The sequence below is a fragment of the Amblyomma mixtum genome, chromosome 3 (assembly GCF_055824585.1).
Source record: "Amblyomma mixtum isolate Tamu chromosome 3, ASM5582458v1, whole genome shotgun sequence".
Lineage (NCBI taxonomy): Eukaryota > Metazoa > Arthropoda > Arachnida > Ixodida > Ixodidae > Amblyomma > Amblyomma mixtum.
In genome coordinates, this window is record NC_143014.1 from 36,998,267 (window position 1) to 37,020,703 (window position 22,437).

Sequence of the window (22,437 nt, forward strand, 5' to 3'; positions counted from 1 at the left end):
CACGTGACACAAGCGAGGATGAGGGAGCACATACACGCGTTCTCGTTAAGTCAACCCTCTCCTTACCGCCAAAGATAGTTGACGTTGTTCTCGTGCGAGAGTGTCTTACTGTGGTGCAGTGGTTTCCTCCCTTGGGACACATTGCCTGGGATGCACTGATCTTTGATTATGTACCGAAAATTCCGAATGATCCAAAATATATCAGCTTGCGCTGGTTGAGCGGGCCGAGGAGGCAGCAAGAACCAATGGGATCCTGTACCTATAGGAACACCACCTGCTGGTCAAGACCCCAACCCCTAAACCCCGTCCCATTTTGCGGAATAAAGTTTTGTACTACTTGTACTACAACCAAAATATATCAAGGCGCAGCGCGACGATCAGATTCTTTTTATACGTATATGTGTGAAAAATTTGACACCCGCTCGAACCAGCTGTCCATTTACGACACGATCACCTTTCAATATGCTGTTTCCTTCTGATAATTGAACGAATTTTAGGAAACTGCCCATAGTTGGCCGAATATCGTGCGCACGGTCATCTTTCAGTGCGCATTTTGAGAAACCGCTGCGCTCAGGTGTGATGGTCGGGAACGGACTCCAATTTTAAAGCTGCTCTGGCTCCGTCCTTTGCGATGGTGCGCTGATATGGAATGATTTTGGTGCCGTCCATTGCTTGTTTCCTATACTGACCTTTACTTTTATTGTTCTCTCTTGCTCTTCGCAGAAACCGAGGACATGATCAGCTGAGCGAGGAGCCTGTTTCCAACGGACCATGTGTCACTTCCGCCTAAGAGTCCTCACTTTCATCAGCCTGTTCTGTTGTTGTTTCGCTGCGTCAGAAGGTACGTTACCTCTTCAGGATCTTGTGAGGCCTGCTGTTTCCTATGAGCACGACTCTACCCTTAGAACGACAAGAAATGATGTGTGGTTCTTTGCAAACTTTGTACCGCATTTACTCAAGTGTAACGCGAGTTCTTTTTTTTCCAGTTTTTTTTTTGTTTTTACCAAAAATAGAAGCGAAAAGTTGCCCTCGCTTTCTATATCACGCGGAGGCACGGACACACTACGCCGTATTTACTCGCATATTGGTTGATGCGCCGTGCAGGTCGGCCCCCAACTTCGGGAAAGGGAAGAAAAAAAAAGACAGAATGCTGCATTTGTTGACCAATGAAAGCACCGAGCCATAAATACCGACCAACTAATTAGCGCGCATGGCGCATCACATATCGGAGCAGCTGCGGAGTAGTCAGACGGCGCACTTACGTAACGAGCTCGGATTCGATGCATCGTCCAGAGGAAATGCAATAGAATATACGCGAGAATCCGCCGCGGTGGCTCAGTGGTTACGGCGCTCGGCTGCTGACCCCATAGAGTTTCTTACTACTACCTAGAGGGAAAGCTGGCGGCGCTGCACTTCAGCCACCATGGACGCCCAAAGCATCATGGGGCGGTGAGCTACTTGTTGCGAGACAGTCGTAGTTTTTTGGGAACATATAGTGGCACTACTAAGACGTTTCATTCCGAAAACGCTGTTCATGTGTGCGCAGACGACTTCCGCGCGAACGCAGTGGGCAAAACCCATAGTAGTGAGAACACTACGACACACGACGCCAATAAAAGGTTTCACTTTTTCGAAATGCCATTAAAAAACCTCTTATAGTATTTAAGCAACAACATCTTTTTTGAAAACATATTTACTTTTAAAAATGCGCCTGTTAATTACGAAATATTAGTTTTTTAGTGTTAATCACTTGGCCAATAGGAGAGCGAGCCGTCTCTTATTTTGGGCAAACTTTGCACTTAAATGCTTTTCTGCTCGTTTGTTGCAATCATTAGACAAGATATTGAATGTTAGGACGTTTGTAGTTATCAAACAACTTTATTTTTTTATTATTTTTTGGCCAAAAGTTGCAGTTCCGCAACAAGTAGCTCACCGCCCCATGATGCTTTGAGCGCCCATGGTGGCTGAAGTGGTCTCGAGGGGTCGCCATGCAAACTCCCATAGACGGGCTGCCAGCTTTCCCTCTAGGTAATAGTAAGAAACTCTATGGCTGACCCGAAAGACGCGGGTTCGATCCCGGCCGCGGCGGCCGAATTTCGATGGAGGCGAAATTCTAGAGGCCCATGTGCTGTGCGATGTCAGTGCACGTTAAAGAACCCCAGGTGGTCGAAATTTCCGGAGCCCTTCACTACGGCATCCCTCATAGTCTAAGTTGCTTCGGGACGTTAAACCCCAACACATCAAACCAGAATATACGCGAGACGTGCAGGCGTATAGTTTCACCCTCTGGAAGTTAGGAAGACTCTCTCAACTTCGCAGTGGCATGTGTGTCGCACGTTAATGGCACTCATCCGCTTCGAGTGCACGGAAAGCCAGACGCTGTTATTGCACGCGAAACTGCGCTCTCGCCGCATTCCTCGGTATCGGTACCTGACGCATTTTTGGCGACATCGAACTCGCGCCATTTTCTGACGGCTCCGCGCAAGACGACTACTACTTTAAATGTTGCCGATAATGGCCACCGACATTCCGGAGGCACAACTAGCCGCGTGGTTGAGCGACTGGAAGTTTTGTTTTTACGACAAGGTGACTTAGGCGCACGGTCGACGCGGTGACGACGACACAGGGGGATTTGTTGGAGCTCATATCTTATTATCGGCCTTATCTGATAACCTTTTGCGCGGCTGTGTTAAAACAGAATGGGGGGCGTGAAAGCCATGTGCTGAGGTAATTTTGTTCGTAAACTTCGAACAACCTTTCCGTATACTTAGGGGCCTCGTTCCTCGCATTGCTTTCGTGTTCTTTCGTTTTTACCTATACGAGCACGCAAAGCAGACCCTCGCTTTACAATTGGGTGAATACGTATAATACTGAGGTGTCCGAAACACGCAGAGTGGCCAAATGCCGCATCTAATCAGCCAAGTAGTCATTGACACGAAGGAAAAAATGAACCTGACTTCTCTCCTTTTCGGTTCTTAATTTGTGAAAAGCGAGGGTGTTAATTCCGAAATAGGCAGGTTTTGGTAATAGGCTAGGATTTTAAAAATTGGTCATGACCATGCCTCAGTGGCCGTTAGCTATGCAATCCTGCTGGCAAAGAGTCCATCGCTTGCGCTTTTTATTCGGTATGCACAGTTCGTGGCAGAGGCCTCAAAGCGACGCAGCTGCGAGGTCGTTTTAGTCACGCGATAAAGGTGCCCTGTCCAGTACGTAGAGAGCTGCATTGCAGAGCGTCGTTTAAAGGCAGTTTCACTCAGCCAAATTGCTTGTACATTGTGTAGGAAGTCTGAGACCTATTCGGTGTACATTTTGAACTACTTCTATGTTCACCTGGTCAGGCATGGAAGCTTATTTCAGTCAATAGAAAAACTCCTGACTTCAAACATCGATCCTGCACAACATGTGGGGTTAAACGTGGGTGGAAAACGTGAGGCAAAGTTTTACATTCCCAAAGATTGCTTTCTGGTCGTTGTTATTTCGCCTTCTGTTGATTATTTTCGGGTCTTGACGCCTCACCCGTGCTCGATTTGCTGTCTTTTCAACCGCGAAGGTTTCGATCAAGAAGTCGTCTGTTATAAAACTTCTGACTGATTTTCTTTCTAGTACGCTGCTGTGTTACATATTTTTGGAGAGTTATAAGTGTAGTTATTTCTCTTTTCTTCTCACAGTTTTCGACCGCGTAAAAACCAGCAGCATGTTTTCCAGACGATGCCTGAAATGTGGTGAAAGTCTATATGAAGAAAGCCCCGGCTAAATTCTTATCTCTGCTGAGCGAAAATTTAATTTCCCTGGGGTATTTCGGACAAGGACTTGTTCTGCGCTCGGTTCCCCGAAAAACGTTATTTGCTCTCGCTTCCGACAGGTGTCAGCGTCCGGACGTTTGCCGTTTTCGCTCCGTGTCGATCCCTTTTCGCAATTTCGTCCCTTCAGCAGCGCATGCAGCGAAAAGACAGTGCGCTTCGCACGCGAAAAGGAATCGGCTTTCCTTGTCTCTCAGGCGAGTGCGGCCCGTCAGAGCGCACCTGCTAGCTGCTGCTTGCAGCCGTCCCACGCCCGTGGCTTCGATCCCGTGGTCTCTTCAAAGCCGTGATCAGCGGTCCTCGCCGTGGAGGAGAGCTGAAATTAATTATAACGGCGGGGCCAAAATAGGCGGCGGGAAGACGAGAGGCGCGGTGGCCCCGCTGACGAAGCTGCGTCGTCCGCAGACTGAGGCGACGCGCCGAGGCGAGACGCCTAAAGGGCGCGCCGAGTAATCCCGGAAAAGGGCTTTGTGCCCGCCGCGGGGCCAAAATTAACCCGCCTCTCGACTCGAGCCGAGCGCACGCCGTCAAATGGCCGCGCCTCCGCGGACCGACAACAGACCCCATTCGGTCCACGCGCCGGCGTAAATCCCGAAACGGTGTAAAGGAGCCCGGCGCTTTTATGCGCGCTCCTCTCGCCATTGACGAGCGGCGAATTACTGCTGCCGGGCCCTGATTCATGGTCGCCGAGACACGCGCCCCGAGGCAGAAGCAGCTTGGCGGTGTCGCGCGCAGGCCTGTGCTAAACGGCGATGCCGGTGCCGTAACTCTTCCGGCGCTGTCACGTCACGCCAGGCGGCGGTCACGTTGCCCGCTTGGGTCTCTGCGGTCGCAGAAACGGGTGCCTCTCTCTCCGAGACTTCGGCGCAGGGATCACCTTCGACACCGACGGTGACCCTCGACAAGACACGGGAGCAGAGGCGCCCGGAGATCAAGTCCGACCCCGCACATGTAAACACGTGCAGCTCATAAGTTAGAGCGAGCTTGCGGTGGAATTCCCGTCCAGCTCTTGGCAATGCACAGCCCATCAACAGCTGAGCCGAGTCAGCCGAGACCGCGTTCATTTCTGCTTCAGGGAACCTCGCAGGCCCTGCGTCTTTAGTGACACAAGGAAGTGTCGCGCGCTACGCGAAAACCTTTTGATGCGTTGTGACTGGCGGCAACAGAGACAGATGAGACTGGCGACCGTGAAAACCAATGACACTCAGCTAGCTACTCTCCGATGCCTCTTCGCCTAATTTTATTACAATTCATTGTTGCTGACGCCGTTCTAACGGCGTAAGAAATGGCGAGGTCAATGCAGAAGCAGCACGTAATGACCGAAAACGGTGTCTACAGGGCGGCGGGTAACTATTCTGCAGCCTCTTAGTGATAGAAAGGGTTTTGTCTCCGACCGTTTCGCTGACAGTGCCTTCTAAAAGCTTTTACCTCCTTCGCAATGAGAATGGCCATTTGCCGCATGAGCGTACTAGCTGGCAGAGAGTGCGCCATATATGGTCATCCTAAGTCATCTTGTCATGTTGCGTCATCTAATCGTCATAATGCGCAGTTTAAGCGTTGCATGCATGTGTGGAATTTCAAAGCTATTTCTGACTTCGCTGGCGTTCAGTCAGCACTAAATTATTTTCACTTGGCATCCGGACAAGATGTGCACGCCCTGCTCAAACTCTTGACCTGATGGTCTGGGCTCGCCAATGAGTATCAAAGGGTTCTTTTGATGCCCAGGACTTCTCCCAGCCAGCCTCTGTTCCAATGTCGCGCTATACATGTCGCTCGGCACATACAAGAGAGTGATGTATCGCAAGCAGCATATCAGGTCCCTCTGAAGGTACCCGAACGACTTGGGAGGTTGAAGCCGGTCTCCTTTTGCCCTGCAACGACCTCTCCTTATGAGGCAGCTTTTATCATTCTGTATCAATGGAATATACACGGCTTCTTTTTGTCTGCGGCATAGCGCACGCGCGTTTTATTTTATTTTTTTCCCTCTCTTATCTAAGAACGCGACTCTCGGCTTCCTTGCCGAATATGTGCATTTCCAGCGAATCGTGGAAGGGATAACAGCGTCGGGTCGCGCGAACGACGCCATTTCAGGAACTGGCTGATCATACCAACTCGCACCTTTCCTTCTAGTTTTTTTTCCTCCGCTGCCTTCTCGCTGCGCACACCTATCATTACTCTCTCCGCTGAGGCGGTGCCCATTTTTGTCTTTTCCTTGGCGCCATCGCAAATTCTGCGCTCCGCCCGAAAACCTTGCCGGCAGGTCGCAGCAGCGGGTCCCTGGACCGCAGGATGCAACTCGGAATACATGCATTCGGAATAAACGCTGGGGCGCGCGCACTTCCTGCCTTGGTGCGACACGCCCCGTGTTTGGCCCCGCATGGGCGAAAGGCGAGCAGATTTACATTACGCAACCCAGGGATGGACTCGACGAATTACAACCGCGGCCCGGGCTGTCAGCGTGGCTCGCCGAGAACGACGCGCGCGTGCGCTGCTGATGTGTGGACTCAGCGGGCTGGAACAAACGCTGATGGGCGCGGCGAGGCTTTGGCGGATAAGCAGCGGGGCTGCAGGGCGCCTGTTCTCCAGGGAGGAGGAGGAGGAGGAGGGGAGGATCGCTGCAACAAGTAAAGAACTGAAAGAGAAGACGAATTCTGCCGTTAGGGCTATAGTCCCTGGAAGTGGTAGCCGCTTAAGGAGAAACGGGGATCCCCGAGTCAGAATGTCGTTCAGGTAAAAGTCGATACCTGAGTAAAACGCTTTTAGCTACTCTATTTATGCACCGCGGTGCAAACGCCATGGCGAATCCGATTAGGTTTAAGTGTTAGTGAAAAAGTACCAGTCTTATGTGGAATTTGTGCCAGTGCGGCGTCGCGCACGGTAATCGATCAGCGCGGTGCAGTCCACCGTTTGCCAATAGTTACGGCAGGCGCCTTTGAAATGTTTGCAAATGGAATTCACAATGTTCAGCCTTCTCACTGCCTCTTCAGCGAAGAAACCGTAGATACGGCGGAGTGAGGACGGTCTGCTATTCGCGCACATGCAGGGAGGTGTCTGAAGTGAGCACTACAGTGCAGTCATAAGCTAGAGGTACCTTTTTAACCGAGACTGGCTGACTGGTTGCATCCGCAGGCCCTCCGGTCTTCAAGAAGGATAATGAGAAGACAGTGTACGAGGTGATGCCCGGCGACACGGTGCGGCTGCGCTGCTCCGTCTCGGGCCAGCCGCGGCCCTCTCTGGCCTGGTACCACGGCGAGAGCGAAGTGACGCCCGCGCGCGACAACGTCCGCCAGTCTCGCCACATGCTGGTCATCCAGAATGCGCAGCCGCGCGATGCTGGACGCTACTTCTGCAAGGCCTCGAACGGCAACGGCGTGGCCTGGAAGAACTTCACCGTGCTAGTGGGTAAGCCTATACTGCGAGGTGCACCCTCCTCGGCTGATTTGTTTTACGATACAGTTCTGATTCGTTCCTTTTCGGTGCTGCCACTGTTTCGTTTCTTTCTTGTCGTTCCGTCGTTTCTTCGTCAGTCAGCATGACAGCGCTTACACGCTGTTATGCAATTATGGACGATGACGTAGTTGCGGTTACAGAAAATAGCCTAGTGCAATCGCTAGTAGTGGGACGTCACAGTAAATGTGGAGAACAACGATTCTCGTTTTCCTATTGAGCAGAGGACTGGCGCACATGGCAGCACAAATGAGTTAATTAAATAGGCTAACAGTTATTTACGTCTCAAGCCTACACTGTACAAGCTACGGATCTACGGAGGGCTACGGATCTACGGAGGGCTACGGATCAGTTTCTACCCCATAGAGCTGGAACATGTGTTTGAACATCTTTCATGTGTAGGATTAGAGTTAAACCATGACCACGGTGCAAGATATACAGGGTGTTTCACCTTAGACTTTCCGCTATTTTTAAAAATAGGCTTTTTGAGTTAGAACAGCTCTTTTTTCGGCATAGACAGCTAAGGCGTACAACACTAGCAGGCTGGTTAACCAGCATTGAATAGGTCACTTTTTATCTTTTTATTGTTAGGCTCCTTAAATGTTGAGAGGCATGTAGCCCACCGTTATTAATATCCATATCAGTTTATACAATTCCGAAAACGCGATTACCCTCGGCTCTGTGGCCCAGCAGATTTCGGCTATATACTCTCGGCTCTGTGGCCCAACAAATTTCGGCTACATCGCGCCAAAATGCATGCGCTTTCGAGAAGCTTGCAGGCAAAGCATATCTCCAGTGCAAGTAAATCGTCGAAAGAGCCAAAATTTGTTGGGCCACAGAGCCGAGGGTAACCGAGTTTTCGAAATTCAAAATCTTGGCTTAGCAGTCCATTTTCGCGCGGTATTTAAACCTGTTACGCGTGTAAGAACCAGCGTCTTGATAAAAGAAATAACTCTGGCCTGCGGTTCTTTCTCCTGTTCACTCGATCGTTGGTTCGTTCTTTCGTCGCCGCTCCTTGCGTTCGTCACTGCGCGCCCGGTCCAGTGTTCGTTTCACTTCCCCTTAACCAAAAAAAGAAAAAAGAAAAACTAAATGCGCTTACCGCACGTGTATGGCTTAGATGCGCTGACCGGTGGCCGGCTGGCAAAACGCCAGAAACAAGCGCAGGGCAATAGCATCCGGCTTTTATGGCAGCGGTGTAGTTCATGGATGTTTTTGTTTCTGCCGGCCAAGTTTCACCCCCCGGCCGATAGAAGACGCTGCGTTTGCAGGCCCGGTTTGGAGGTGCTACAGTCGTACGTTATCTGGCAGCTGGCGTCCAGTGCATTTAGCATGTTGTGTCTCCACCTAATATCTTGTGCAGTGCTCGTGACTAAAGATCCCATCCTATGGCTGATGCTTGCAAACCTGGTCATTCGAATTAGCGCAGATATGTGTATGCGGTACCAGAGTCGAATCGAAATCGAAATTATTTGCAGTCTGTACTGTGCAGCAGTCTCGTGAACTAAACAGCTAAAGGGGACGAGAGCAAGCACGTCGCTTCGAAAGGCTAAAGGCGGCAACAGATGTGGAGCCGTTCTGGCCCGCGCTCTCGACAGGGCGCGTGCCTCGGCCGCCAGCACTGCGTCAGCGATGACGCGTTCGCGCTGCCGCGGGCGGGCTGCACTGCTTCGGCATCATGGCGGCTCCTTCATCGCCGGCGCTATTTCGGGGCCGCCGCCAGTTTAAAAAGTGAATGTTGCGGCGCGCTCGAACTGCGCTCAGTTTATTTCCAGTGGCGCAGGCTTTCTCCTGACAGTGGCACAGCAGCGGCGTCGCAACTGCTCTTCCACTGAAGGAGCGGAGAACTGAGACTAAACATCGTCATCGCCACTTTTTTTGAGGTTCCTCCGCCCCACCAAAAGATGCGGTGGCGGCCACAGCAAATCAGATATGCCAGTGTTTCAAGGAAGCCCGCGACTCATTTTCAGAAATAGGCTGCTTGAGTTATGAAGATTGCTTCTGCGGCACAGTAATGTTGGCGCACATCAGAAAGCAGGTGAATATCGTTAACTGGTAAGCTGGTTAACTATAAGTTTTCGTGCGCAGCTCTTAGAGACCCGTTCGTGGATACCGCGTGTCAGCGTTGTCGGCGTAGTCGTTGCAACACGTCACCTGACAACCATGGCATGTAGTAGCAAAGCGAAACGCCACCTGTCACGGTGAGAGCGGAGGAATGGACAACCGGTAGGTGGCTGCCACGGGAAGATATCTCGGAGGGTGGCTAGCAGCGTATCACGCCACATGTGGCAGGTGGCCTGTGAAGAGCTGCTAGCCACATTTCGCATTACCGAGTATCGCCATTTTTTTTAGCTATTACAGTTAAGCGTCTGTTTGCAATTATAGATAGTAATAGCTATATCAGTTTCTAGAATTTCGAAAACGCGGTTACCCTCGGCGCTATGGCTCAACAAATTTTGGCTACATCACGCCAGAAGAAGCGCGCTTTCTAAAAGCCCGTGCGCTAAGCAACGCCTTCCAGCTCCCATCACTCCATGGCGCAAGTGCCCTGTGAGCTAGCTTCTCTGTCCCGCCTGCGCTGCGTTGCTCGCCGCTGCTAGCTGCTCCAGCCCACACGGGAAAGAGCACGTCACGTGACAAACGTGCCACGAAGTGACGTGAGGTGGAGTCGTTGCACTGCGCTCGACAAAGCCGCTCGCTTTTCGAAAGCGGGTGTCTTTTGGCGCGAGATAGACAAAATTTGTTGAGTCACAGCGCCGAGGGTAATCGCGCTTTCGGAATTCTAAAAACTGATATGGCTATCACTAACGACCGGCTAGAGGACTCTAATAGCAACAAGGCGCCAAACTGTAATCGTTAAAAAGTTAATAATTAGAAATTAGTTAACCAGCTTACTAGATAACATTATTCCGCCAACACTGGCATTATAGTGACGCAGAAGAGCGGTATTTATACCTCAAAAAGACTCTTCTAATTGGACTCCTGGACCTAAATTACTGCAGTGCCAGGCTGGCAGCGAAAACGTTTGCCCGCCGAAACGCTCGCAGCCCACTACACTGCAGCGCAGCTCGTGTGCGCTTTTTCTTTTGGTTCGTAAAGCTCGAAGCGGAATCGCCGTCTCTCGGAGGCTTTTGCTTCCAACGGTGTTGAGGCGACTTGATCATGGGAGGCTTCCGCACCCCTGCCGCCTTGTAGACGTCATTGTTTCCACGAACCTGCTAGCAGCAAAATGACTGCGTCTGATAGAGCGCTAGCCCCATCAGGCAGTAATATATATGTAGGGACAGCTACTTAGAGTGCCGGACTTATTTAAATCGACGATAACCAGGTTTTTGATGGGAGCGAACCTGTGATTTGATGCTACTGATATAGAAAGGCGCCTGTTGCGCTGTAGCTGTCGCCCTATTACGATGCAACTGTAGGCAACCCTTCTCACTGACTTTTGCGATAGGCGAGCGCTGAGCGCCCATATAGAGAGATAAGAAGAATTCGCGCTCAAGGAAGTGAAAAAAACGAGACGAGTGCTGGAAAAAATACATAAGAAGTGGCGATGTAGACACGTTAGCACGGTGTTCGCTGGTAGCGGTTGGTGAATACTCCACGTACATGAAGAGAATGGCACAACAGGAACAGGCTGAAAGAAGGAACCGAAGCAATCGCGTAGCCTATGCTTCCGTTTTTCGTCATGTCCTTCCTCGCAAGCTGCCGCAGAGGTTTGTGAAACTGAAAGATCACCATTCCCTTTTCTTCAGAAGCTGTTTCTGGAGACCAAGCGAGGGGCCCAGACAACATCCTGCACACGAGAAACGCAAGCGCGGTCACCGTGCCCTCCATCGATGAAACAGAGGAGCTCACGGAGAGGCTAGGTAAACGACTCCCTCTTGCTCATCTGTGCGGATGCGCTGCAGTTGAGGCACATGAGCAAGGCGCAGTTTAATGACGCACCTGCTGAAACTCTGTGAACGTGGAACAGGAACGCTTTCATAGAGCTTTATTGAGTCTGGAAATGAATGGCGTGCATTTCACCCCCTTTGCAATATCCGCGACGGAAGTAGTGAAGCCCCAAGTTGCGTTTGAGCTTCTTCCAACTGCAGGGTTAATCTAACATCGAACAATACCGGCGCCAGCGTTGCTTGGACTCGCATTACATGCGGTAAGATCGCCCAAGCAAATTTTGGCACAAAAGAAAGTCAATATTCGGGTTCAAATCGAATGGAAACGAAAGAGCCAGTACAGGGACCCTTGATTTGCCCATAGATTAGATCTAGTGGGAATTACTCTGCAAATTAAAACAGATAAATGAAAGAAATTCGAGTCAGGATGCTTTCCGAGAAAGATATAAGCCACGATCGATGAATCAATGCCAATTTTCCGGAATGGAAGTTGGCAAGTTCGCCCCGCGTTCTGCTGCAGCTCTCGACTTACTGGTCTTGCAGAGCCGCCTAAGCTCGTGAAGGTGAACCCTCATCTGGTGGTGCAGCCGGCTGGAAGCAACCTGGTGCTGCCGTGCAGCGTCAAAAGCAACCCCCCGGCGAACATCACGTGGCTCAAGAACGATCAGCCGCCGACACGGCTGCTGGGAAAAAAGGTACACTTTTTACAGGGAGCTGCCTTCTGGCCCGCCGGAAGCTGAACGGTGTAGCTCAGAGCCCACCGCAAACAGGAGTGTTTGAAAACGTTAGTGTGACTTTCAGGAGGAACAATACTGAGCAAATAACATTCACAGAATATTTGAAGCATGAAAGTGGGAAGCCGCCAGAGCTTTCAGTCGGTCGTAGCCTTTTGAAGCGACAGGGAAGGTGACTATGGCGGACCGCGTTGACCGGTGATGGCTAAAAAAGAAAAATACATCTGAAATATGGCAGCAAGAGTGAGCAGTTTTATGGAGCGCAAGGGCACGAGGCAGGCCTCACGAAATTGTGCCTGCCTGCTTGCTATTCGGCACTGTCGCTTAACGGTTTTTACCTTTGTTTCATATTAATGGCTCTGTGAAGCAGTCGCCCACCGCTTAGTACAGTACATGTGACGTTGCGTGGCCGACAGGTGACATGTCGAGGAAACGGCTCCGAGTAATTTCTATTTTCACGCTCTTGTAGCTCGCTTTTGGCAGCTATATATTTCGTGCAGAGCACACATTTAAGCCACTGAAACAAAACAAAAATGCCGAGAAATGCAACATATTTAAACGCAGCGCTGAAAAGTATTCCGTACAGCCAGAACACAGTGCCTAAAATATCATTAAATAAAGGCGAATTAATGAAATGAAGAGTAGCTGTCAGTATCAGCATGCCACTAAAGGCAGTGCTTGTTTCGTCCGCGACGCGAGCCGGAACGCTTGCATGAGAGTTCTGAAGCCTTGCCGGGCTCAGTCTAACTTCTTTTTAGTTCGGAGTGGGAATGAGAATCTAATTGAAAAACTCTGCTTAGATCACCTACAAGAAACAGAAGCTGTCGATGAATGACGTCATGGTATCGGATGCTGGCAACTACACCTGCATAGCCGTCAATTCTCTCGGCAACGTCAGCTACACCTATACAGTTGAAATCAAAGGTTAGTATATAACTTGCCTCTCTCTGTGATGACCCATAGCAAAGCAAACTTTTTCAGTTTTTTTTTTTTTTTTCCGGTCATCAAAGTGTCTTCTCCGTAAGCCGACGAGTACGTGTGTCAGAATACACTTCAGCAGCAATTCAAGAACGTTCTTTCACCTACAAGTGTTGCCAGTTGCAGAAGGGTAACGCACTTGCCTAAGTGGCCGCTGGAGTGACGTTGGCCTGCGCTTTAAAAAGCGACAGACGTTGCTTCTTTGTGTGATTTTCAATAGGCAGAGGTGCTTTTTATCTCTATTTTGTGCTCGATATAAAAGCGAATACCTGCAGGAAATACCAGAGCCTTATGCCGTCATGCCTCGCTGCATGTGCAGACCTTGAGCTTAGCACCGCCTTGGCACTTACAGAACGGATCCCTCTCCGGCCAATCTTTTACGAACACTCCTTCGAGAACCAGACCGTATACGTTGGACAGCAGGCGCGCTTCGAATGCCGCTTCATAAGCGACCTGCAACCGCACGTCAGCTGGCTGCGACACTACTCCGTCAACGGCTCGTGGTTCCAGGATGACGACGAGACGACGCCGTACGTCAACGTCGTCCAGGTGAGCTGGATGCGCATTTCGCACCACTTGACATGGAGCGTTCGAGTGCATGACATGACTGTTTGTCTTTTCCTGCTCACTCTTTCTTTGGAAAAAAAAAAAAAAAAAGGAGTCGGTGAGTACAGTAGATGTAAATGGGGCGCCTTGGGCATACGTGTGTGCGTGTGGGAACAACAATTTGAAAGCATGTTCTCTGCTTGTGTTCTTACGAAGTGATTTCTTGCCTTCCCCCCGCAGAGTGCGAATGAAAGCATAGATCCTCGAATCCTCGTGATCGAAAACGTGACCTTGGACGACGAAGGCTGGTACACTTGTCTGGTTGGCAATAGCGTTGGCATCAGCAACAAGAGCGTCTATTTGAGTGTTGAGCCATGTGAGTACCACAAGCCCCCATGCCTGCAATGTTCGATTTCTTGCATGTTCACCGTAGGCCCCGATAGCAGTTGTCAAAGCCCCAAAAGATCAGTTCCGGCGCACGCTTTGGTAGCAATTGTGGAACAGACTGTTTCTTTACTTTCAGGCATTTAGTTTTAAGTATTCAAAATGTCCGCGCTTTCTTTTCAGTATAATAAGAGACACGCTAGATGTTACATAGCTTTGAGACGTCGCATGAGTTTCTTCCCAAGTTCAAAATGTTAGCGCTATGTTTTGTACTAAGATACCAGGGTACCCTACCTTGCTGTCGTGGCTCCAGGCTTACGTGGAAAGAGCCGAGTGACGAGCTGCTTAGCCCTTTGAAACGCGCTGGGAATGTATGAAATGCGCGTACAGTGCAAAAGTACACTCATTGGCTCAGCCGCTTATGAATTCGGCATTATCTCGACCGTTAAGACTTCATTCCTGGCGCCAGACGAAGCCGGTACGTGCGGAGGGATGAACGTGCTAAATTATGGGAAATGGGAAGGCCAGACGTAATTACTAATTTATCCATGAACTGCTGACAACTTAATGGTGCGTTCCCACATTCGAAACGAAGCAACGAAAACCTTCATACACAGAAATTCTGGACAAGCGCATTTTTCAACGGGACGTCAAATTTTTATGAACGCAATTTTTTTTCTCATATCGTCAGATTGCACCATAATAATCAATATATCAGCAGATCGCGCTCGGGATGCTTGTAGTTTTCAGTTATTTATTGCCAAAAACTCACCCCATTTGTTTTGTATGGCAGTCTTAACCACATTGTGCGAGCGCAGGACAAACTTGCTCGGCAGCGGAAGGTTAGACCATTCCAATCAATATGTTCATAACAGTACCTTATAATATGCTGCAGTTGCTCACAATTAAAAGTGGTGTTCAAGAAATCTGGGTTTGTCCTTGCTGCTGCCGGTTCTAGCCGCGCCGTTTGTGCAAAGCGCGTACTCGTTTGGAACTTGCTGATTCCAACTGGTTCCAAATGGTCTGCAGCTGATTCCAATTGTGTTTTTGGAAGGTTATTTTTGAGTGAGCAGAAAAAGCAATTTAGACAAGCGGGACACCGTGAACTTGGCGACGGTCCCATATACTATAAAAGACCAATGGCTCACGCAGTGCCACAACCGGAGAAGTCCAGCTTCACGCTCACGCTGCTCAAGCACCCGTGGATGCTGGCGCTGGCCTCCGTGCTGGCCGTGAGCGCCGTGCTGGGCGTGGTCATGGTACTCATCTGCCGCTCCGCCATGCTGTCGCTGCAGCAGAAAAAGCTCGACCTGGCCCAGAAGCAGCACATGGTCGTCCGCAAGAAGGTCATCCTCGAACGTCAGATTTCGGTGAGTTGGGCCCTCCAGAGCCTGGATTTCCCACGTTACTTAGCTCTCGGAGGCAAACTCCGACCTACTTGTAAGCTTCAATTTGACTCAAGTCGCCGAAGCTCATTTTGCGCCAAAATCAGTAATGCGTGTGAAGGACATATTGTTCTTGTCCTATGGTACTAAGGAACGGATGCTCCGTGCGCTCACGTGGAACCTGTGACGATGTAGGGCCCTACGTTCTCGCTTATAGCCGCAAGCCATAGACGCAACTGCAAGAAAGCAAACCTGAACTACGCTCCTATTCCCGCAGGATTCTGGACACTACGAAGACTCATCCATTGCACCACTTGTCAAGATCGACCACCAGAGGGGCTTCCTGCCGTCGGAGCTGAACACCGTATGCGAATACGAGTTGCCTTTGGACCCTAACTGGGAATTTCCTAGGGAAAGGTACGTGGTAATAACCATTATTCGATCCGAAGGCGCGCAGAACGGTCCAATTTCCACGTGTGTGGGGTACTCTTAACTCTGCCCAAATTGGCCTGACGTATAATTACGCTATGCCGCCTACAGAGCTGCATTAAGATGCGAATATATTCACGGTGTCATTGCTCCGCTATACCGCGTGCTCTGCCTCGCGGGCGTGCCTAAAGCTTCATGGTTGACACGCGCACAAATAACTAATAATTGCTAGAAACATCAGTACTTTTATCGCGAAGGTAACTTGATGCGGCAAAAAGAGGCGCACGAGAAATACAGAAAAAAAATTAAAACATATTTTCAAGCAATATTTCGCCACATATTTCCAACCACAGAAAGCAACAAATTTATCATATACATAATAATGAATTTTTTTGTCGCCCTTGTGCGTCTACCTTTTAATTTTTACAAAGCAGTCGTGCGAAGCGCTAAAAGGCAGAACCATGGACAATCTTACCTGCCCAACCGTGTCAGTTTCAAACCTCTTCAGCGGGTTGCTCTTTTCTGTCTGTGTCAGCTCACGATGAATGAAATTTGTCAATGAGCCCGATTTGGAGATGCGCGTACACAGAAACACCCCAAGTGGTTACAGCGTTCGGCTGCTGCGCAGGAGTTCACGGTGGCCGCGTGTCGGCGAAATTCAAAAGACGCTCGCATGCTGTGCGATGCCATTGCATGTGAAAGAGCCGTTCACTTCGGCGCCTCTTTCTGTCTCCCTTCTTTCACTTTCCCCCATGGCGTGGTTCGGATGTCCACCCTGAATGGGAGAGTTGCTGCCCCTTTCCTTTTACAATAACCACTTATTACTGTCATCATTACTAAGTTACAACTTGTGGCTCTACAGGTTGATCCTCGGCAAGCCTTTGGGAGAAGGAGCTTTCGGCCAAGTGGTCAAGGCGGAGGCCTACGGCCTCGGCGACAAGGAAGGACCCACAATTGTGGCCGTCAAAATGCTCAAAGGTGGGAACACTTCCTGTGTCTGGAAGGCGGAATGCGAGCCCAATTAACGCACAACGAGAAGTGTATTATTTGGCTCAGGTTTTCACGACGACACAGTGCAGTGAATGAGCGAGTTGAGGTGCTCTCCTCGGAAGGTGTTTCAGAGCCCCTTTAATGTTGTTAGCGCTGTCACATAAGCTACAATGAACCACCTAGCCCCACAAGCAACCATACACAGGTAAGCACACCAACACAAGCACTGACATGGCACTTGCGTCTGCCTGAATCCCTTTGCCCCTGCGTTAGCTGTGCAAAGTGCTTTCCGCCAACAATATGAAACCAACTGGAACAAACTACACTGCTTTACAAATTCTGGTTTCGTGAAGACTGTAGCCGCTATGTAGGTGATGTACACCAGCCTATATAAAAGAAAAAGCTCCGATTTCCTAGCCCGAACAACGAACAACCCACTACCCACAGCTTTTTCTTTGTTAGGGCTAGGGGTGCAGAAGGGTTAAGGGGGGAAGTTGAAAAGAGGATAAGGACAGAGGCCCGTGTCTTGGACAACGCCATTAGCTGGAGAGCCCCCTTTGAGGGTCATTGGCTGCTGCATTCTTGAGTTGTAACTGACTGTAGTAAACGCTAGCTTTTTATCTTTTTTTCCCTACAAACCGTGTGTTTCGTTTCGCAGATGGGCATACTGACAGCGAAATGGCCAACCTCGTTTCCGAGATGGAAGTGATGAAGACCATCGGAAAGCACATCAACATCATCAACTTGCTTGGATGCTGCACGCAAGACGGCAAGTATAACTACGTCTTAAACGCTACCGACGAGTCGTTGTTGCGGACTCGTCACCAAACCGGCTAATCGAGTGGAGAATGGGAGATAGTGCAACCATGACAACAGTGCAGTCTGCCAGCCTTGTTATGAGCTCATGTAGACGCCGAACTTGCTCTGCCAGCAATCAGTCTTGTTTGATACGCAGCGATGAAACCTCGGCAGGGTGTCAGAGCGTTAATTGTAACAGGCTGAGGTGCTTGGCGCTTGGAGCTTTTCACTCGTTAAACATCAGCCGATTAGAAAATAATCATAGACCTCCCATATACGTATTTCGCTAATCGCCTTGGAGCACCGCCATTGACAACTGCGCAAGATGTTACGAGCAACTGGAGTTTATGCCTGTATTTTGCATGTTATGCGCAGAGTCACAGTGTAGAGATGCTACATGAACTTGACAATCACTGTGGCCCGTCTGGCGTTGTCCCTTCTGCAGGCCCGCTTCACGTGATCGTCGAGTACGCCGCCCACGGAAACCTCCGCGACTTCTTGCGCACCCACCGTCCGAGCTCTGGTTACGAGCAAGCCATTGGGGCTGACTTGAAACCAAAGTCGTTGACGCACAAGGACCTGGTCTCGTTCGCGTACCAAGTCGCTCGTGGGATGGAATACCTCGCCTCTAAAAAGGCAAGCCACACGGGTTGAGCTACGCCCCTTGGAATGTCATCGCATCCACAAATACGTGTTGAAAGATAAGCAAGGTCGTCGCGTTCCACAGCGCCTACCATGGCTGCTGTCCTGAAACCACGCTGCTTAACTGAATAACGGTGTCATTGATAAAAGAGCAGCTCGCTCCACGCGTTGAGATTAAAGCCTTCGTTGTGATATCGCCTAATCAAGACCTCGCTCGTATTTCACGCGCCATTCACATAAAACGGCCATCCTGCACGTTGGACTTCACTTCACCCCGTCTGAATTTCGATTCTTGTTCGCGCAGTGCATCCACCGTGACCTGGCAGCAAGGAACGTGCTCGTCGTGGAGAACAACGTGATGAAAATCGCCGACTTCGGTCTCGCACGTGACCTGCACAATATTGACTACTACAAGAAAAAATCGGACGTAAGTGTCATTGTCCGTGTGCTCATCCGATCGACATGGAGGGCGCAGTGGTCCTGGCGTCACTGATGTGTCTTATGCGCCTTCTCGTTGCGCAGGGACGTCTGCCTGTCAAATGGATGGCTCCGGAAGCCCTCTTTGACAGGGTCTACACCACACAGAGCGATGTGTAAGTATATGTAACCTCAACCGGCCCGGTAGAAAACTTCCATGAACGCGCGAACGCGGTGGTTTCCAGATCTGTACATAATCAACGCCTCAAAAGTGTCATTCTATCCTCGGCTTATAATGTCCAGGTGGCTTCAGAGTTACAGCCCTAAGTTAACTACAACATTGAATTAAACAGAACAGACAAGTGAATGAATGAATGAATGAATGGATGAATGAATGAATGAATGAATGAATGAATGAATGAATGAATGAATGAATGAATGAATGCAGAGTGATCCTGTCAGCCCTTCTCCTAAACCCTAACCCTAAACAGTCTTTGTTTTTTATATCCTTTTACGTGTACACAAGCCAAGCGGTGACAACATCAGGATTGCAATGCAGTTGGCGTTGGCTATTCTCACGCTAGTGGGAGGGGTCAGTGCAGGCTTTCGTTGTGAGTTGAACGTGCAAGATGTTTGCGCATGTCAGCCCAAACGCACTTTCTCTGCTTCCGCTGATGCATCTGCAGGTGGTCTTACGGCATCCTTCTGTGGGAAATCATGACGCTTGGCGGCACGCCGTATCCGTCTGTGCCCATTGAAAAGCTCTTCCAGTTGCTGCGAGACGGACACAGAATGGAGAAACCTCAGGGCTGCTCGCTGGAAGTGTAAGTAATACTGAGGTTCCACTGAAAGGGAACGAGCGCAGCGGTAAATGGCCCTTCCGGCGAAGCAGTGGCAGCAGTATGATAAAACAAGATTTTACTCGGCAATGACACGACAAGGTGCTTCGCGTAGCTTCTGCGTATAGGTACGCGCTAGCGAAAGCGCGCGGATTCGAGTGATGATGATGATGATGATGTCCTCGGGCTGAATGGCACATACCCACGGCGGGGGATTGGCCAGGGTGCATAGCGGATACAAACGCACTCATGTACAGGGAATGGAGTATAATTAAATCTAAAATTTGGGACGCAGAGCTAGAATTTGTACAATACAAAAAATACGGAGAAAGAAAAGTTGTGAATTCACATTCTAGCAGAGGAATCTACCAGATGAAATTATATAATCGTGAATAGAATCGAACACTGGTTTCAGGGCATATCCCTTGGCGCTTGCCCCGAAGGATAAGAGAATCGGAATAGAGAGAAGAAGCCCAAGCCGAGCGAAGGGGATCTCCGAGCAAATTCTACGGAGAGCAGCGAGCCGCCGGCAGGAGAGGACAAAATGTTCTATAGACTCAATTTCGCCACAAGACTCACAAAGGTTGGATATCGAAAGCCCCGATCGGCATAAATAAAGATTTAGCCGCGGTATCCTGCAGCGCAAAAGGGTCATGGACACCTCACATTGCCTCGAACTGCACATCCGCACACTCCAAGGAAATGCCAGGTGTTGAAAATCCGCGTGTCTTCCAGAACAATCTTTTCTTTCTTCGGCGGGCGCGCCGCAAACTCCCAGCAAACGCCCAGCAGCTGTTGTAATTAGCCTGAAATTAATAATATAAAGCGCCCGGATGCGCACAAAAATGCGGTGGTAGCTATGGATACCGAACACCGCAGTACTACACGCATGTTCGCACGAAGAAGTGTTTACGGCGAAAAATTCGTTTCATAGTTATTATCATACAGTGCTCTACTCGTCAAATTTGGCTGCTTTCAAAGCTATAGCATCGCATTAAGGTCCTAGCTTTCATGACAATAACCTTTGACCTAGCAGAGAGAGATGCAATTTCTCCAAGTTCACCTCTTGCAAATGACGGTTGCCCGAGGTTTAGACATGGAGTACCCAAGGGTGACCAGGATACTCTTCCGGACTTGGTAATCCTATCAGTTAACCCACTGCTGTAACCTCCATGGATCTTCAGCGGGAGGGATAGGATTTACGAAGCGCTGACGCGGTGCCCTTGAACCGAAAAATGAAGCGTGCCTATACCTTTCACGCATGAAGCAACGATTAGCGTTCGGTACTGGGCATCAGGCATCTGTGCCCTCGGACACTATTTGGTCACATTGCTCAGTAATACGCCGACTACGCTGTACGCGCAGCATTTTGCAATGTATCGGTCGTAAACAGCGTGTTGCGCCGTTCTCGGAAAGTGTGTAGGCGCTCCCTTTGGCTCTGTCTTTCCCACGTGCGAGTGATATATGTGCGCACGATCGCAACAGCGCACGTGTGTACCATTGCGCTAAACAAATTGAGTACCTCTCTTGCGAAAAGGCCCGAACACAATGTACAGCCGAGGAGCCACGCGCTCAAAACGAAAAACACGCATTTCGCAGTCGCTGTGCAAGCAGGTCGTCCTCGCCGCATTGTGCACGGCAGCAATTGTCAACATGTGCTCGAAAACACGACTACGTTTAAAAAAATAAGTGTTTCCGAGCGCCGTTGTTTGAATTAGAAAAGTGAAGCATCATCGGCAGAATTCACGGCGCGAACACAAGCAGCGCGAACCTGTTTCTGTCCCTCGCACCGAGTCTGCATATGACGTCCGAATCACTGCACGCATACTGCGCAAGCAGAATTCTGTCAGGTTCAAGGCATACGATTCGTGTTTTAGGGCTCAGAAGTTATGTAGTTGATCACAGTTTATGCATTTAGTATCATTTGTTATTCTCTGATGATCACTCGAATAGCAAACAGTTATTCATTATCACCTTTACATGAGCCAAATATTTCGATTGTGAATTGATAGGCTGTTAGGAGAAAATCCGTCTTCGTATTTTTTAACCGGTTTGTTGACTTTGAGATACAGTTTTATTGTTTTCTCACAGCCATCGGGATTGCAATACTCTCGCCACGCGGGCACATTTAATATCATTAAGTGTTATGTGCCTTAATTTGCATGCCATTAGCGCGGTCCCGCATGCTCAAATTTAGTGGCATTGGCCTTACTGCCATCCACAAGCTACACAGCTCTCCACAACTCATTCGCCTATAGAATGAGTACTTTCGTCCCCATTCCTCGTGCAGAACAGCATGCAACGTCCCTGAAAACAACCTCCTGTCAAGTGTCAAATAATTTATTCATAGCTTGCAGTCAAACGAGGCCTCACCGCTATATGTTTATTGCGATCTGTGTCGTTTTTACCGGCTCTTCTGACTTACATTTTTGGGTTGTGTGCTGACACGTGAGTTTATAGCTTCTTTTAGAGCGCACCTCTAGCAGCGTTAGGAGGGCTAGCAGCGTGACACGCCACCTGCCAGCCGTGAAGAGCTGCACTCAAATTTCGCACTACCGGTTATCGTAACCCTCTGTCAATTTTTTTTTTCGACTTTCCAATCAAGCACAGCTGCATTTTCATAACTTTGATATCACATTTCAACAATATTGATAAGTTTTTGTGTTCATGAGTACAGTTATGGTCAGCTGAAATTTTTTAACAACTTTAGTCCTCTTTAGACAACTTTAGTCCTCAAAACCCACCGTTAGTCCCTAACTTTGCACACGGCATATCTCTTGCCAGAAACGCGTGCCGTGCGCAAACTCAACGGACTAACTGTTGAGAAAGAGGCTAACGGGGGACCAATAGTAATAGATTTTTCGAAGCGCCGGGTGTAGTCTAAGGCCAGTGAGAGCACCGCCGCTGTGTGTAGCGAAGCGGATAGACACTTCTGCCCGAAAAAAAAAAAAAGGCTTCGTAGAACCGAAGCAACCGGTAGCTGATAAAGTGCATAAACTTTATTAAGCGTTTCAGTACCTGCCGAATGTGAGTTGTAAGCGTTATCGCAAAGCAATTATACAGAATTTAATTCTGTTGCCATTTGTTTGCGAGCTTCTGCGAAAATCACCTCAGTGCTATTTAATTATTTATTAGTTTTTCTGGCCCAATTTTTG

The 22,437-nt window shown here is 49.4% G+C and overlaps 1 protein-coding gene across 5 annotated transcripts in view; it reads left to right on the plus strand.

Annotated features, from left to right (window-relative positions):
- LOC149349668 (fibroblast growth factor receptor 3-like) overlaps positions 1 to 22,437 on the plus strand; it is an 80,232-nt gene that overhangs the window by 51,795 nt on the left and 6,000 nt on the right. For 2 of the 5 annotated variants that reach the window (XM_089578709.1, XM_089578710.1), the window contains 15 exons: positions 724 to 841; positions 6,930 to 7,202; positions 11,000 to 11,113; positions 11,684 to 11,835; positions 12,675 to 12,798; positions 13,205 to 13,401; positions 13,639 to 13,774; positions 14,935 to 15,152; positions 15,445 to 15,584; positions 16,459 to 16,574; positions 17,245 to 17,355; positions 17,830 to 18,020; positions 18,331 to 18,453; positions 18,549 to 18,619; positions 19,130 to 19,267. In XM_089578709.1, coding sequence (XP_089434835.1) covers positions 772 to 841; positions 6,930 to 7,202; positions 11,000 to 11,113; positions 11,684 to 11,835; positions 12,675 to 12,798; positions 13,205 to 13,401; positions 13,639 to 13,774; positions 14,935 to 15,152; positions 15,445 to 15,584; positions 16,459 to 16,574; positions 17,245 to 17,355; positions 17,830 to 18,020; positions 18,331 to 18,453; positions 18,549 to 18,619; positions 19,130 to 19,267 — 2,174 coding nt within the window. In that variant the 5' untranslated portion in view covers positions 724 to 771. The remainder of the gene's footprint in view (positions 1 to 723; positions 842 to 6,929; positions 7,203 to 10,999; positions 11,114 to 11,683; positions 11,836 to 12,674; positions 12,799 to 13,204; positions 13,402 to 13,638; positions 13,775 to 14,934; positions 15,153 to 15,444; positions 15,585 to 16,458; positions 16,575 to 17,244; positions 17,356 to 17,829; positions 18,021 to 18,330; positions 18,454 to 18,548; positions 18,620 to 19,129; positions 19,268 to 22,437) is intronic. The other 3 variants (XM_089578712.1, XM_089578713.1, XM_089578711.1) reach the window with 2 other exon arrangements.